The 15,062-nt window shown below is 42.2% G+C and overlaps 1 protein-coding gene across 10 annotated transcripts in view; it reads left to right on the top strand.

The window, feature by feature from the left end:
* Nckap5 (NCK associated protein 5) overlaps positions 1–15,062 on the top strand; it is an 887,342-nt gene that overhangs the window by 425,312 nt on the left and 446,968 nt on the right. For 9 of the 10 annotated variants that reach the window (XM_076941060.1, XM_076941057.1, XM_076941058.1 and 6 more), the window contains one exon: positions 2,616–2,749. In XM_076941060.1, coding sequence (XP_076797175.1) covers positions 2,616–2,749 — 134 coding nt within the window. The remainder of the gene's footprint in view (positions 1–2,615; positions 2,750–15,062) is intronic. The other variant, XM_076941061.1, reaches the window with a different exon arrangement.

Below are 15,062 nucleotides of genomic sequence, written 5' to 3'. Positions count from 1 at the left end.
TTTTCAGTGTACGAAGACATACTTCTAGAGTGTAATCCTAAATTTTCTTCATGGTCCTCAGGATAATTTTATCTCCATAAGTTAGAGCTGGAGCCCTGGAGAAAGAGAGAGATCAGTTAAGAGCACTTGCTGCTCTTGCAGAGGACCCCTTTTTTTCCCTCATAACAATCCGTAATTCTTGTTCCAGGGGCTCTGATACCTTCATCCCAGCTCCATGGATGCCAAGTACTCTGTAGTGCACAGACATTAAGTGCAGGCCAAACACTTACATACATAAAAATGAATAGATTTTAAAAATAATAAGCTGGAGAAACTGCATCTTTGCTGTGTTTTTTCAAAGGCTCGTAACACACAACAGGCTGGTAACCCTGAGTATTCATCATGACAGAGTCACAACACTTGATTTATCTCAACTTGGAGCTCTTCGATTCTCTTCTTCCTCACAGAGGAGTGTAAGACATGTATGGTGAGCCCTTCCATACCTGACAGCATAGAGTTGTATACTCTGTACTCAGAGTGTTCCACTTAGCAGCAATAACCACAGTGGTGTTGCTGTTGAAAACCAATAACAAAAATGAGACACAGAGGGACTAGGGACAGCATTGCTCTGGCTGAGTCAGTGTTATATGGGGACCTGAGCTGTGTGCAGGACAGTTCTGTCAGCTATGTATGTCTGTTTGTGAGATTCCCCTGGTTTCGCAAAGATTTTAAAAGCAATGAGTGGTTTGGTCTGTTTTAAACCTCTGAAAACCTAGTTGGACAAAATTAAAACCAGCTCTTGAGCATTTTTCTTCTTAACTCTATATTCTTCTCAAAGCTACTTATTATTTTTTTTTAATCAGGACCCTTTTAGACATATATTTTATATGACGTGGGTATATAAAATAGAACATGAACTGACTATAAATCACAGCTATTTGTTTAAAAACAATTTTTTAGTGTATATGTATTTTACTATCTACTAAAAACTAAAGCAAATTTTTATACCAATGAAATGGACTCCCTTGCTTGTTTTGATGTAAAGAATGAAAACTCTCGGCTGTCGATATAATACCATGGTGCACAGAATGTCTTCTGTGTTTTCAGAGTTGAGGAGTATCTTGATTTTTGAATCATCAATACCAAATGCAGTGCTTCCCATTAATACATGATATAAGACGACACAGGTATGTCTGCACTCCTTTCAGAAGTTTCTAGAAATCCTGTCTTAATCCCAAGCTACAATTCATTGAACTGAAGTCAGTGACTTCACAGCAAGCGTTAAACAAGTATCCAGACATAGTTCAGCACACAGATGTACTAATCGGATCAGAGCATGCTGGGAAACTATGACAGAAAACACACCCTGTCCTCCGTAACTAAAACATTACAATTCAGTAGGAACAGCAAACTATGTGTTCAGTGACACTGCCATTTACAGTCAGGGAACCCTAAGTCTGAGCCAGGATGTCTCATCTCAGGCAGTGTCACTCGATGTACATGTCAGGACAGCATGTGCAGGCAGGGCAGGGTGTGCCTGCTTCAGAAGCAAGGCTGTGGGGAAGCTGTGTAATGCGGCACGGACACCAGTTGACACAAACTCATTGAGTTGAGTTTTTTTCACTTGTTTAATTTTGAATTAATTTTGTTTGTTGAGCCTTCATAAACTTGTACTGTTTTTGAAACTTCATGTCTCTGACTGGATATAGGGTTCTCACCAATTATTTCAGGTTTAGTCTAATTAACTTGAGATTCTTGGTCTTTCTATGCAGTGGAATATAAGTGACACTATGTCTAAATGATGTTCCACCGATTGAAGGGATGATGTCATTTTGAACTGACAATGATGCTTTTATGAATTTGGTGGGAGGTTGGGTAGAAGATACCTTGGTTTAATGGAACTTATTTCAGTAGCAGAGTCAAGCCATCTGGCATTCAAACTCATCCACCTTCTGGTTTCTCTGATCATGTGAGCGCATGTGTTTATGTTTGCCCACGAAGGCCCATGTATGCCAGAGGATGGGATTGGGATGTGTTCCCATCACTTGTCCACTTTGTTTTTGATCCAGCATCTCTCACTGGATGCAGATTGTGCCTTTACAGCTAGAATGGCTGCCTGGCCAGCAAGCTCCTTGGGTCCACCTCTCTCTGCTTCCCAGGACTGGTATTATGATGCTTATGGCTGTGACAGCTTTTCTGTTGGTGCTGGGGATCAGAACTCAGGTCCACTGCTTATTTGCAAGGCAAATATTTTATCTACCAAGGTATTTCTCCAGGCCAGGGTTTCTATGATCTTAATTACATGTGTAGATCTTTGATTCTTGATTTCCTGGTCTAGAAAAGAGCTTAGTAACAGAATTGTTACTAAGCACAAAGTTGTTATCATTTCATGTATGGGGCATGTATATGTGCATCTCTGTGTGTGTGTTTGTGTGTGTGTTGTGTGTTTGTGTGTGTCTATGTTTCTGTCTGTCTGTCTATATCTATATATTTATGTATCTGTGTCTGCATATGTAAGTCTGTGTCTGTTGCTCTAAACATCAAGCTCAGGTTAGCCCTTAGGAACCAGCAGCTCTCCCTGCATCTCATTTTGGCACACACACCTTCTGAAGGCTATGCCCTTCTCTGTCTCATAGCAGGAGAAGCTGATACATGAGTTGGAAGAGGAACGGCACTTGAGGCTACAGAGTGAGGAACGGTTGCGGGAGGTGACCCTGGAGTCAGAGCGCAACAGGATCCAGATGCGTGGCCTGCAGCAGCAGTTTTCCAGGTACTGCTCTCCCATGAGCACGGTGGTCCTGCGGTCTACCCCCTCTTGACTTTCTGGGAGGTTTGTTGCCTTCAGCAAGTGCACGAAGTCAAACCATTCTCTTCCATTCTCTTCTCAGAGTGATCAGTCCTCTGGGATTTATTTTGACCTCACCGTTGAGGCTTGTGACAAACTGATTGTCTTTTCTTCTCTGAAAGCTTGCTTCCCTTAAGTGTTGTTTGTAAAATATTACGAATTATGCTTTTCCCCTTGTAGCTTCAAATGAATGAGACTCGGACTATCGTTTATTTATTTAGCTTTGGAAATTCATTGGGGGGGGGACCCCTAATCTACTTTTCTAACAGCTGAACTGGTTACCTCCCCAGCTGTGAACCCCAAATACTTGCTGTTTAAATCTTCCTGGGCTATTTCGGCTCCTGCAGTCTGGGGTGGAGAGGGCATTTCACTCTGGCACATGCTGCTGGTCCATCACTAATGGAGGGAGACCTCCAGTTTTCCAATCTTCTCCATGATGCTTTTTTTTTTAACCTCCCTCTTTTCTTCCCTCTCTTCCTTCCTCCCTCCCTCCGTCCTTCCTTTCCTCCCTCCCCCCTCCTTCTCTCTCCTGGTACCTACTGGACCCCCCCACACCCTGTAACTCAAACTCCACCTCTCTCTATTCTCCCCAGTAGTCACTTGGAGCCATTTCTATTTAACCAGTGGTTTTAACGTAGGGAGTAAGGTTTGCACAACAAAAGCTGGTACAGGTGAGAATTTGTTCCTCTTGGGGCAACCAGACCTTGGGGTACAGAGTTTAGCATATGATTTTAGCAGCACCAGACCAACCTCCAACAGTTGTTTGGTGGGTTTGCCATGGATTAGATTCTGTGGGTGTGCTGTGTCTATGGCCAGCTAGGATAATACGATTTTAATGGTCCTCCCAGTAGTTTTAGCATGTGAGTCTAATTGTTTGGTGTATTTTTACTTTTTTTTTAATGAGGAGCCAAAAATAAAGAATAACAGGTTTATTTCTTTTAAGAAGGTAAGGTTACTTTTCAATTTTAGTCATTTACTATAGGACCAGGTGATGGCACAACTTCTATGTTAAAGTCTATTCAGTGCTAAACGAGAAAACACCAGCATGTGCATTAAAGCTCCGAGTCCAAGGTCCATTCACTTCCCTAAGTAAAACGGGAAAACTATTTCATTCCACATTTTTATCTGGAGGTCATCCTAGGCTGTGTCACGCTTGGGAAGTTGCCCTACAAAGTTAATGTTCATGAGCGCTGTGGGGGGCCTGTATTTCCATCATGAACCTTGTTATATCAATAGTTTAATATCTGTATCTCCCTCTCTCTATTCCTCCCTCCCTCCCCTCTTCCCCCTCCCTTTCTCCCTTCTTCTCTCACTCCCTCCCTCTGTGGTGGTATCACACCCTTGGGTGTAAGTCCTTGCTTCCCACCTTGTTTGAGACAGGGTCTCTTGCTGCTTTTCTCCTCCTGTGTACACCAGACTAGCTGGCCAGTGGGTTCCTGAAATTCTCTTGAGTCTGCCTCCCATGGAGAGACAAGAATACCCAGAACTAGGAATGAAGATACAAGGGCTGTTGTCTGTCTTTATGTGGATTCTGGGGGTTTGACTGCAGGTTCTCATGCTTACACAGCAACTGCTTTAACCCTCTGAGGCATCTCCACAGCCCCGCCCCTAAGTTTTTAAATGTGTTGTAGAGAAAGACCTCAATTCAGCCTTGAGATCATATTCCTCACTGTGGGTAACACACACTGCCGATGCTCATGTCCTTGGCTTGGGGGCTGCAAAGAACATGGCAGGAAGAAAGTATGACTCATCTGTATTTATTACTGTAATTTAATACACTGTCAAACTCATGAAATTACTCAGGTGCTATAGAAAACACCAATAAATACTTTAACATTTCCATGGCCCACCCCTTAAGCCCCTTATAACCCCTTACCCACAGTTCATCTCTCCATTGTGTGAACTCTCACTTTCTGTGCAAGAGCCAGTAATAACAGAGGTTCTCCAGTCCAACTTGAAGCCCTGCTGTGGAATACCTACTATTTTAATGATACAGGAAGGAAGGGGGCAGGGCTCACTCTTTGCACTATCTAATTGAGATGTCTCTATAGTCAAGCTATTGATTTCCATGATGGGCCACAAAAGACACAGTAAATTATTTTCATATGATACTAGGTGATGCTAAGGTCACCAGTTGTAAATCAAATGACAATCCCACATAGATTTGAGTTACACAAGAGTCCGAACTCTATCCTGGGCTGAAAGAGAAGATAATTATATGTACAATAAATAGAGGTTGCTTTCCCAGACTGCTTCTGTGAGGAAATTTCCCACTGTAATCAGGTTTCTTATGTAGCGCTTAAGGGGCCTTAAAAAGGGTCAACTACAATTACAGTCAGAGAACTGATAGAAGCCAGCTGGGACGGGGCATATACGACAGATAATTGCATGATCATTTGGGATCATTGAACTATTTTTGATGGCCTTTCACACGTCAAACTTTAGTTTTGAAGGTATGGCTGCTAGTGGTTGTGGATACAGTTCTGTTCAAGTCCTCGGTGTTGGATATACTTTTGCGCGTATTTTACAGTGGAATGGTTTTCTAATGATTTACATAGTAATCCAAAGTATTATGTTGAGCTTTAAAACTTAGAAAGGGATTTATTTTAACTCTGTGTATGTGTCTGTGTGTGGGAATGTGCACGTGAATGCAATGCCTGTGGAGACTAGAAAAGGGCGTTGGATCTTCTGGAGCTGGAGTTAGAGACCATTGCAGGGCACCTGTTTCAGATGTTGGGAATTGATTTCAGGTCTTCTACCAGAGCACTCCTGGTGCTTAATTCCAGAGCATGCTCTCTCTCTCTCTCTCTCTCTCTCTCTCTCTCTCTCTCTCTCTCTCTCTCTTTCTCCCTCCCTCCTTCCCTCCCTCCCTCCCTCCCTCTCTCTCTCTCTCTCTCTCTCTCTCTCTCTCTCTCTCTCTCTCTCTCTCTCTCTCTCTCTCTCTCTGTCTCTCTCTCTCCAACCCTCAAATTTAAAACTTTCAGATTCACAATGTTATCTTTCCCCCCCGTGGATTGACAATTCCCTTTTTATGTGTTAATTACTGGAGGTATGAAGTTATTCCCCACCGCCACGGGTAGATGTTAATTTTTAAATCAAATTCATGTGCTACCTTCTCAGATTTCTCTATGCTTTATATTGGGAGGTTGATTTATAAGAAGACCGACAAAAGAATTACAGCCTCCCTCATAGAAGCCACACCCTAGATTCTCTCAGAAGGTAGAAGGCTTAACAAGTGTGCTCACCACAATTTTATTACTTAGTAGAGTGCACAGTAGGAAAGATGGGTGTTTTCCTATCAGTTATCTTCCATAGGTGAGGGAGCCTCTCAAATGGTGAGCTCACCGAGGCAGGTGGCATTGCAGGGCTGCCTGTTGTGTGTGGTTACACACTCAAGGATATTTTCCACATGTAATGTCAGTTAAGCCTTTGCCTGGTGGGGCACGTACATGGCCAAACATATTTTATGAGAGGTTAATGCTGAAAAATTTCATAATTTTTCTCACCTTCTCTGCTCTTTTAGCTGTTTGCTCAATATGTGCTTATGTAGTTAGCCAAGCTTAGAGGTATAGACAGAGCTGAGGGCAGACATTCGCCTAGATAAAGGTGGGGATGGGCTAAGACCCAGCCTCCTCAACTCAAATTAATGAAGTGTTTGTGCCTCGCTAGGCTCACCTGGAGGAGTGTGTGCAGGGCCATTTTCTCCAATGGGTGCATATATTACCTTTCAATATGAGGCTTTTTTTTTTTTTGAAGCAATTCATGAAGAAAGCAGCAAGTACATAGACTATTGATATCAAACAAAGCCATACATGATTTGCACATCAGACTTGGTTCCTTAGGAAACAATCTAATGAATAAATAAATTGTTCCTGAAAGCTCCCGTCCTGTTTGTCTGTCTGTCTGTCTGTCTGTCTGTCTCTCTCTCTCTCTCTCTCTCTCTGAAGGTCAGATGACAATTTTGGAATTAATGTCACCTTCTGTCTTGGTAGAGTCAGGACCTCTTGTTTCCCACTGTGTACCCCTGTTTAGCTTGTCAACAAGCATCTGGTCTCCTGGTGCCATCTCCCATATCAAATGCACTTATCACTTATCGTCTGTGGCTTCTGATCCCAACTTGGACCCTTACTCACATGCAGCATGCACAGTGAGGGCTTTACCCACTGAGCCATCTCCACAGCCTGAAAGCTACCTATCTATCACAAATGTCCACGTTTATCGTGTTCACAAGAACAAAGAAAATTGCAAATGTAGATGACATTGTCTTACTTACTGTGGGAGAAGTGGAGGGGAAAGAAGGCCTTTGTCCCGATTCAGGGCTTGCAGCCTCGGTATGTGTTAATGGGTTAGCATGCTGAGGCATGGCTCTTCAGATGACATTAATGATTGCATAGAGCTAATAGTAATGTCTGGTTCTGTTGCAGAGCAGCTCTGTGCTTCGCTGTTTGTCACTTTAAATTAAAATTGGTCTAGTAGACTCAGCAGCTGGCAGGCATATTTTATAAACCATTTCCTGTCAGTAAATGATATCACGCCTGAAGCATCAGAGCCAGTGTTTCTCCCTGTAGCCTCGGAGTGTTCCCATTGTGGGAATATCAATGCTGTGCATCTAAGCACGGGGAACAACTATGCTGAGCCACTCTTAAGCACCCAGACATGGTGAGAATCGCCTGTGTAAAATTCCAGCTCTCACTCCCGGCATCCTGTTCTTTACATCTCTTTTGACCTTCTTCCTGGAGCCCTTATCGTCTGCCTTGAAGCTGTTTTCTTCCTTACAGTATGAGGGCTTCTTCTGTCACAGTTAACAGTTATGCTTAAGAACAGCTGGGTGGCTACATGCTGAACTTCCTGAGGCCATAATGGAGTTGATTTTTGCCAGGTATCCCATTCGACAGTCACTGTTCCCCTTATCCTCTCTCAGGTCGCTACAGGATCCTCAGGTTTGCTTTTGTTGTCCACTAGGAAGTATGGGGACCTGATAGAAAAGTGGGTGCCGAAAAGTATAATATACCCTTAACCAGTCTTCCTTTGTAAATGGCTCACACATACATTAAAAGAACATCTTGGGGCTAGAGAAATAATAGCTTAGTTCTTGCTACACTTGCAGAGGATTCAAGTTCGGTTCCTTACAAATGTGCTAGGAAACTTACAATTGCCCACAACTAAAGTTTCAGGGGATCGAAGCTCTATTTTGGACTTGGCACCAAAACATGAGCGTACATGTATATAGACATATACACATATACTTATAAATGTAAATAAATCTTAAAACCTTGGAGACAGCTTCCCTGCATGTCTTGGAAGGCCACACAAGAGAGGAGCTACCTGTTGGCCTCTGGATGGTCAGCAGCTCCTAGGCTCTGCTGTTCTCCTCCCAGACCACCAAGGACTGTGGTTTAAAACCTCACACGCTAAAACTGCTAGAAGAAAACATAAACAGAACCCTACAAAACATAGGTGTAAGGAAGGCCTTTCTGGAGAGGCCTCTGTTGGCGGAGAAATTAAGGGCAAGATGCTAACATTAGCTCATCTCTGAGCCTAGCTTCTCCGGATGCCTTGATCCTTCTGATGAATGTAAAGGGCAGTTTCTTTTCTTTTTCTCATACTGGCATATAATGTTTTCTTTTATAACCCTTCCAACTTCCCAGGAACCTACCAACCATCCTCTCTCCCTCCCTACTTTATATCTTTTTTGTTAACTATTTTTTGTCACTAATACCCTACTGAATCCAGGTAGTGTTGCCTATGTGTGTATCAGCATGTGGCCATGTACTGGGGAAATGGGGCACCTATCATTGTCCGTGCCTATAAAGAAAAGTGGCTTACTCCTCAGTGGTTATCACTGCCAATAGCTCCACAGATAGGAGCAGGTCCTTGAGCTCTCCTCCTCTTCCATACTGAATAGACTGGCTTGATCTTATACAGGTCTTGTGCAGGCTAACAAAGTTGCTTTGAGTTGATGTGTGTGATAGCCATGTCACCAGAAGGCAGCTGTCCATGGCTCCTCTCCTAAGCTCTGGCTCTTACATGGTCTGTCCACATTGTCTGTCCACTTTTTCCTAATGTTCCAGAGATTCACTTACTATTGATTTGGACTTGATATTTCTACATTCTCCACAATTTTTTTGGGGGGGGGGCGTTGAGAAATGAGACTTTTCTTTGAAAACAGAACCTTCTTATTTGCCACTCTGTATAAATATACCAGAAATCTTAAATGGCTGAGAAACTGATTGGAGGATAAATTTCCTTCGGACTACAACAGATGGAAGAAAATATTTTAATCGGTATATTTCAACATTCGTGGTTAACATTAACATGAGTCATATTTTCCTGTCTGAAGTTTGCATTTTAGTGATCTTACCCCAGCAAAGCCGAGACAGCAGAAGACGACTATATAGAGAACTAGAAAGAAAGGCATTTTAGCTCGGGTCACCACTAATTTAACAAATCTGGAACATTCTGCTCTCCCTTTGTATTTTTATTCCTACCTAAGAAAAGTGACACTGTAACATGTTCGTTCTTAAAGTTCTAAAAGTGAAACCATTAAATACTGGGCTGGGAAGATGCTCTAGTGTGTCACGTGTTTACAGAGAAGCCTAGGGACCTGTGTCCATTCCCAGAACTCATGTAACAAGTGTGATGGTATGTTTTTGTAATCTCAGTGCTTTAGAGGCAGACAGGAGTGGGTCCCTGTGACTTTCCTAGTCAGCTTGGGGGACTCCAGGCCAGTGAGAGAACCTGTCCTGAAAAGAGAATGGGTAGATGGTAGTCTGAGGGATAACACCCGATGTTGGCATTGGGCTTTTCGCTCTTTCTGTCTCTGTCTGCCTCCCTTTCTGTCTGTGTCTGTGTCTGTGTCTGTGTCTGTGTCTGTGTCTGTGTCTGTGTCTGTGTCTCTGTCCCTGTCGCTCTGTCTGTCTGTCTCTCACTCTCTCGTGAGAGTTCTCTCTCTCTCTCTCTCTCTCTCTCTCTCTCACACACACACACACACACACACACACACACACACACACGTATATACTCATACATACCAAAAGCCATGTGTTGTTGCCTGCTGGGCATTTCTGCAGCGCCCACAACCTTCATGCATAGTGTGGTGTCTTCACAGGCAGCAATCCTCTGCCTTGTGGTTTGTTCAGAGACGAGTGGTACAGTCCCACCTGTAAGGTCCTCAGTAACTCTATTTAAGTCATTGGACCCTCCAGATCCCCATCCTTTCCTGTGTAAAATGAGGAAAGTGGATTGCATTATGGTTTTAGAATGCCTTTCATGCTCTTTAGAAGACAGTGAGTTAGGAATGAAATGCATTTAGTTATTGTGTGAAATAAATATTACACAGTTGTACCCAGGCCTTTGAAGTCTCTGGCCCTGAGTTCCTATGCTGAGGTGCTTGGGTAGACTGATTGTCCTGGGGCCCAGGCCTTCATCACAGTGGTCTCTGTGAGGCCTGTCTTGGGATCATGTCTGTTTTAGAATTTAACTGAAGAACTCTTAATTAGAAAACTACCATGCCAGATGAAAAGGAAAAGTTTGAGGAGACAATTGAATTTAAATACTGCGGGCGCTGAATAACCAAAGGAAGGAGATGAGTTGAGGTGAGCAGCCATTCTGCTCTTCATCCCAATGGTGTCTGCTTCAGGATTTATTGAGCCTGCTTAGGACACACCCTTAGGAGTGGCAGCGTTATATTGTTTTATGTATATGTATATATGTATATTATATATATATGTGTATATATATATATATATATATATATATATATATATATATATATATTACTTTGTTCTTCTGTTCAGATCATTTCTCTGATCAGATAGGCATCAATTCAAATACCAGTGAAGGGGCTGGGGGGTGGCTCAGTTGGCAAAGTGTTTGACTTGCAAATACGATGGAGGCCTAGAACCCACGGGAAACAAAGGAAGACAAGGAAGACATGGATAGGTACATCCTTGTAAAGCCAGCACTGGGTGGTGGCAATAGACAGGTCTCTGTGCCTCACTAAACACCAACTTCAACATTCCAGCTAAAAGTAAGAGATTCTTTCTTTAAAACAAAACCAAATAGGCACAGGTGCACATGCACACACACACACCAGCACACACACCAACACACACACACACACACACACACACACACACAGACACACACAGGAGACAATGTCCTGAGGAACACATTCAAGGTTGAATTCTTGATCTACATGAATGCACACACATGTGTACGTGTACCAATATGTGCATGGACACCTGACACACATACACTTAAACATGAAATTAGCAGTGGTTTATTTTCACTCCTTATGTTTTTCAATGACTTACCATAACTTTGAATTTGGTATTGGCTCTACCACAACAGACCTTTAAGAAAATAAATCAAGCACATAGAAAGGTGTTTTGTTTTCCAACTGGAAACTGAACACATTTTCCTAGTCAATAGTCAAAGCTCTGTTTGGGGGTGCTCACATTCAGGAAAAATTCCCTTTTTAAGTGCATAGTTCACTAAGTTTTTGCTCATTCCCTTAAATTATCACTACTAGCATTAAGCATGGAATCTTTCCATGTCCTAATTAACTCCCTCTCTGCACCTCAAACCCCCAAGCAACTGTGGATCTGATTTCACTCCCTGTGGCTTTTGATCTTCCAGAACACTTCAGTCAGTCACTCAGCTCTGCTCTTGGAGATGGCTTGCTGTTGTTTCTCTGTTGTCTAGTTCTCCTTGCTTTTCAGGAGGGACCTGTGTGCAAATATTTCCTGTTGGAGTATCCATTCACCTATGTGCAGACCAATGGGCATCTTTCAGTTTTTGTTTTAACTTTATGTTATTCCGTTTGTTTGTGCACTTATGTTTGTGTCTGCATAAGGGTATGTGCAGTGTGTGTATGTGCGTGTGGCATCTGTGGAGACCAGAAAAGGGCCTCAGATCCTCTGAAACCAGAGTTAACAACCTTATAAATGACCCACTATAGATTCTGGAAACTAAACTTGGGTCTTCTCCAAGAGCAGTATATGCTCTTAACCACTTTGCCCCCGCCCCCTTTTTGAGAGCATATAAATAAATATAGAGTAGTTATTTATATGTGGGTCTTACAAGGTATTTTCATGCCATACACACACACACACGGAGGGAGAGGGAGGGAGGGAGGGAGGGAGGGAGGGAGGGAGGGAGGGAGAGAGAGAGAGAGAGATGGAGAGAATAGGATTATAGTATTGCCAAGTGCATTTTTTACTTCATCAGATTAGTTAACCATTTCCAGAGTAGCCACCACTTTGTATGTCCCCTTAGCAATGTCCAGTTTTCACTGTCCAGACTGATGTATGCTTGGCAGAACAGGAAGCACCCAATGTGAAAACCAGCAGAAAACCAAACCAAACCAAAACAACAATAACAACAACAAAACCAAATGGGCTTAGTGTACATCTTTAAAAATAACACTGGTTCAGAAAGACAGGCTGGTGCCAGGGATGTAGCTCAGTTGGTAGATTGCTTTCCTGGCACTCACAAGGCCTGGGTTTGGATCCACAAAGAGAGGAAGGAAAGAAGAAATGGATGGAGGGAAGGAAAATCTCTCAGCCACTCAGGTGCTTCTTTTCAGTCCTGGCTCTTTGACAACTAACTTCAGAGGCAAGTGACCTCTCAGATTTTATATTATTCAGAGTTAACCTTTAATACATCTCATGAAGCACTTCAATTTAAACTTGGCCTTTTTTGGTAAAGAACCTTCAAGTTACTCCCCATACCTTTATTTTCTTTCACATTTGCCTGCTCGTTTTCTTTTTAAAAGAGACATTTTATTTTTATTTATGTGTGTTTGTGGGGTTGAGCGTGTATGAACACATGAATACGTATATCTCTGGAGGCCAGAAGAGGGCATCTGATTGTATCTTTGTCATGATGGACATAGTTATTTGTTGATAAAGAAATAAATGAATAGATATGTGAATGAATGAATATCTTCACTACCGTAGAAAGATGCCTCAGGATTGTAATTTCACAGGCTTAGGCATATGGAAGAGTTTTATGAATAGTGTGTTTATGACAGAAATTTGCTTCCAAGGGAGGTTATAGAAAAACTGTTTCTGGGGAATCTTTAAAACTTTGATAATAGTCATCACTCTTGGAGTTATAAACCGTGATGGCCTGGGAGGATGGAGACCTGACTTTCCATTCCAGGGCTTTGATGATGGAGTGCTCACCTTTAAAAGATGAGCTGCGTATTGCCAAATACTCTTTGCAGGAATCCTTTCTGCAGGGCACTAAATAAAATTTGGTGCATTGAAAGTTTCCTTCCCAAAGGGTAATATTTACTTTCTGAGAGTGTTTTATGACACTAGGATAACGTTTCTCCCAGCCTCTCTCTGCTTGGCCTGTGGGAAGAGAGCAATCCTCAAAGTGATAACTGAACTTCTGATTGCCTCCTTGGTCCACAGTCATTGCATTAAAGAGGGCCATTCACATAGAGTATGTCTCTCAGTGTTTACGGTAAACACCTGGGATTGTTCTCTGGACCCTCCTTGCTGAGTTTGTGAAAAATCATAGAGAGAGTATTGTCCTTGTTTATAGATGTATACTGCTAACAAACAGACGTAGGCTATCAAGGTGGTTTGCCTAGGATGAAGCCAGAGATTAGCTGTGCTGAGGCTGCAGGGTTGAAAGGGAACAAGTACGAGGTAGTTGTCGTTAAATAGTACTTCAGAAATTCATCTTTTCTTGGGTTTGTCTCTTATAGGGGTCGCAGGTAACAGGATGCTCTTTCTCAAGATAGAAATGGGAATCTCTTTTCTGATACTTAATTCCTATAATCAGCTAAAGCTGTAATGTTTTCTTGTGAACTTCTGTTAGTATAGACATCAATGTGCCTATAGATGGCTTTATCCTTCACTTCTGGTCCACTTTCTTGGTCTGTTTCCTTCCCTCCCTCTGTATCTTCCTTCATCATCATCTGTCTCCTGCTCTACTTCTCTGGATGTAGCCAAGGTTGGCGATGAACTCATGACCGTCCTGATGATGACTGGCAGCCACAGACATCTCTGCCACTGTCAGTGTATAATGTCTTTGATTTCAGGACTGTGTAGCCAATAGCTAAAACTTCCCATTGTAGCTAATAAATGATGAATAAAATTAATGAGATATTATTTCAGACAGGCAACACTGCTGTTTGAATTTACTGTTGAGCCATCTCTTACCATGGATGACATTTGGTTCCCTAGCCCGTTGTTTTCAGACTTAGAATTTTATTTTTATTTGACTTAAAATAAATGTTTCATTTGAGTGCTATTAATGAATTAATAAATTTTTATGTCTGTACCATTGAAACCAAAATCTGACCATTAAAGAAAGGACAAAAGTGATAAGTTTTTGTGTTCGGTAGGGTAAGAGACAGACACTACAATAAATAAACCATCTCCTGCTACCTAATGGTCTTACAGTTAATAAAACATCATACAGAGGGCTGAGCCAGTGACTCATCTGGTAAAGTGCTTGCTGCATAACTGTAATGAGCAGAGTTTGATACTTTGAATCTATATGGAAATCCAGGTTTGGTGGTGGATGCCTGGATTACCCAGTGCTAAAGAGTCAGAGATAGGAAGATCCTTTGGGCTCAATGGCCATCAAACCTACCCAAACTGAAGCGTTCAAGTTCCAATGAGAGATAAAGTCTTAAAATAGGGTGCCAGGCTCCTGAGCAGTAACACCTAGCTTTGATCACTGGCCTTCGTTCACATCTTCACACATATGCACAGGCAGTTGTGAACCCACAACGAACACATGCACACACATATAGATACATATACAAAGTACACACTGAAAAACAAAACCTCATTAAAATTAATGTCACATAATTGCTCTAAGGCAAGTAGGAAGAATAATTGAGGGATTGAGCCAAAAAGGCATCTGCAGCTAGTATGCCCCCATCCCCTCTATCTCCAGCAGTGAAACCAAACCACACCAAACCAAACCAAACCAAACGACAACAAAAGAAACCACTCCCCTCTGCCTACCTCTGCAGTGTTGGTCTTAAGACTATCTCAGTCACACAAGTCAATCTTACTTTGTATTATTTTCAGAAGCTCAACGGTCACCTTTGATGTCAGAAATATTTTAAGAATTGATTTCTGTTCCCACAGTCATTCACATTATTGTCAAGAACATCCCCAGTGAAGTAGTAATGTATTTAGTATACGCCCAGTATTCCAGACACACAAAGAGCTTACAAGTCTTTTGCCTTTTCGGAGATAATCAC

This window comes from Arvicanthis niloticus, chromosome 10 (assembly GCF_011762505.2).
Source record: "Arvicanthis niloticus isolate mArvNil1 chromosome 10, mArvNil1.pat.X, whole genome shotgun sequence".
Lineage (NCBI taxonomy): Eukaryota > Metazoa > Chordata > Mammalia > Rodentia > Muridae > Arvicanthis > Arvicanthis niloticus.
The sequence above is the reverse complement of the archived record's forward strand: the minus strand, read 5'-3'. Positions and strand labels throughout refer to the sequence as shown.